At 55.7% G+C, this 2435-nt stretch overlaps 1 protein-coding gene across 1 annotated transcript in view; it reads left to right on the top strand.

The window, feature by feature from the left end:
- Window positions 1-2254: 2254 nt before the first annotated feature.
- LRRFIP1 (leucine rich repeat (in FLII) interacting protein 1) overlaps window positions 2255-2435 on the top strand; it is a 235419-nt gene continuing 235238 nt past the window's right edge. The window contains exon 1 of the mRNA XM_014951710.1: window positions 2255-2370. Coding sequence (XP_014807196.1) covers window positions 2281-2370 — 90 coding nt within the window. The 5' untranslated portion in view covers window positions 2255-2280. The remainder of the gene's footprint in view (window positions 2371-2435) is intronic.

Raw genomic sequence — 2435 nt, 5'->3', positions numbered from 1 at the left:
AGATCTCCAGAGAAGGGGACTCCACACCCTCCCTGGGCAGCCTCTGCCAGGGCTCTGCCACCCTCACCCCAAAGAACTTCTTCCTCACATTGGAGTGGAACTTCCCATGGTCCAGCTTGTGCCCGTTGTCCCTCGTCCTGTCACTGGGAACCACTGGAAAGAGTCCAGCTCCATCCTCCCTCAACCCACCCTTTAGATACTTGGAAGCATTGAGAAGGTCTCCCCTCAGCCTTCTCTTCTCCAGGCTAAAGAGCCCCAGCTCTCTCAGCCTTTCCTCATCAGGGAGATGCTCCAATCCCTCCATCCTCTTTGTTGCCCTACGCTGGACTCTCTCCACCAGTTCCCTGTCTCTCTTGAACTGGGGAGCCCAGAACTGGAGGCAGGATTCCAGTTGTGGCCTCCCCAGTGCAGAGCAGAGGGGGAGAATGACCTCTCTCCACCTCCTGGCCACACTCTTCCCTACGCAGCCCAGGGTTCCATTGGCCTCTTGGCCACAGGGGCACATTGCTGGCTCATGGAGAGTTTACTATCCACCAGGACCCCCAGTTGCTTCTCCTCAGAAGTGCTCAGAATTCTTTTTTCTCAGAAGAGAGAGAACTTCTCAGCAAACTTTCTAATTTATATTGAATGTGACATTCATGGTATGCAATAATCCTGTTGGCCAGCTTGGGTCAACTGTCTGGGTCCCTGATCAGGAGGAATTCGTTAGGAGCTCTCAGTCACTCATCTCCTCTAATGTCAAAGGCTGCATCTCTGAGGTCTCTGCATTTCCATCTGTGGTGCTGGGTGCTGGCGAGCACCGTGGCAACGATGCGGAGACCATCACTTCAGCATGGGCACCAGCTATAAATAGGCACCTTGATGTCACTGGTATAAAAAAGCAACAAGTGAGAATTAAATAGTTTCCCAAGAACAAGTACCAGCCTGGGATGGATTGAGGTCATCTATACCCTCTTGGGGAAAGGGATTTTGCTAAAAGTGGGATGTCTTTTTTCTTTTTCAAATAGAGCCACCAGGTGCTTTATCACAGAATCACAGAATCTTCATGGTTGGAAGGGATCTTTGAGATCATTGAGTCCAAACCCAACAATCTTGGGCACTAGAGCATGCCCTGAAGTGCCACGTCTACATGTTTCTTAAACACCTCCAGGGATGGTGACTCCACCACCTCCCTGGGCAGGCCCTTCCAGGGCCTGACCACCCTCTCAGGAAAGTCATTCTTACTGATATCTAATCTAAACCTCCCCTGCCCCAACTTCAGACCATTTTCTCTGCTCCTGTCATTATTCCCTTGGGAGAAGAGGTGAGCACCCACCTCTCTACGCCCTCCTTTCAGGGAGTTGGAGAAGGCAATGAGGTCTCCCCTCAGCATGCTCTTCTCCAAACTCAACATAGAATCATAGAATAATTTGGGTTGGAAAAGACCCTTGGGGTCATCTATCCTACTCTACAAAGTTCTCCCCTACACCATATCCCCCAACACCACATCTAAACGGCTCTTCAACACATTCAGGGACGGCGACTCAACCACCCTGGGCAGCCTATTCCAGTGTCTGACCCACTCTTTCTGTGAAAATGTGTCCAGTTCCTTCAGCCTCTCCTCGTATGACTTGTTCTCCAGACCCCTCACCAGCTTGGTGGCTCTCCTCTGGACACGCTCCAGCACTTCAGTGTCCTTCCTGTCTGCTCTGATACATGCCCTCATGGGAAGAAGGGATGATTTTGAATTCAAGGATGACCCAAATCTTGATTTTCGTACATGAAAACCACCAGGTAAACACTGGTCTGACCAGAGCGTTGCCTTTTACCTTTACCAAGTTGGAATCGATGGTAAAATTAAGTCGCAAAGATTAAATGCAGCTCATTTCCCCCATTTCAGGGAATTTTTCCTCAGCTTCGCCGACGCGAGGCCTGGGGAGGGAAGGTCACGGGGAGAAGCCCGGCCAGGGGCGCCGCGGGGTCCCCAGCGGGGCCGCCCACGCCTGAGGGAGCCGTAGAGGTGGAAGGGGGATTGAGGGGAGCGGGAGAAGGCGGGGGGATGAAGCCGTGTCCCCCCCGCACACACACGCACAGCCCCGCATCCCGCTTTCACGGGTGCGGGGGGAGATCGCTGAGGGGCTGTGAGGCAGCGCGCGGCCCGTCCCCTCACAGCCGGGGCGGCGCATGCGCGGGGCGGGGGGCGGTGACGGCCCCGCTCTTCACGCCGGCGAGCGGGGAGAGGCGGCGGCGGTGGCGGCGGGAGGAGGGCGGCCGGGGCTGGTGGAAGGAGCGTGGTCCGCCATGGGGACTCAAGGGGCCGGGAGAAAGCGGTTGCCTAACCGGGAGCGCCTGACGGCGGAGGATGATGCCCTCAACCAGATCGCCCGTGAGGTGAGACCACCCGCCTCCCCAACAACCCTCCTTCCCGCTTCCCCCCCCCCCCCCCGCCCTTCTCC

This window comes from Calidris pugnax, unplaced genomic scaffold (assembly GCF_001431845.1).
Source record: "Calidris pugnax isolate Ruff unplaced genomic scaffold, ASM143184v1 scaffold184, whole genome shotgun sequence".
Taxonomy (NCBI): domain Eukaryota; kingdom Metazoa; phylum Chordata; class Aves; order Charadriiformes; family Scolopacidae; genus Calidris; species Calidris pugnax.
This window is presented reverse-complemented; position numbering and strand designations above follow the sequence as displayed.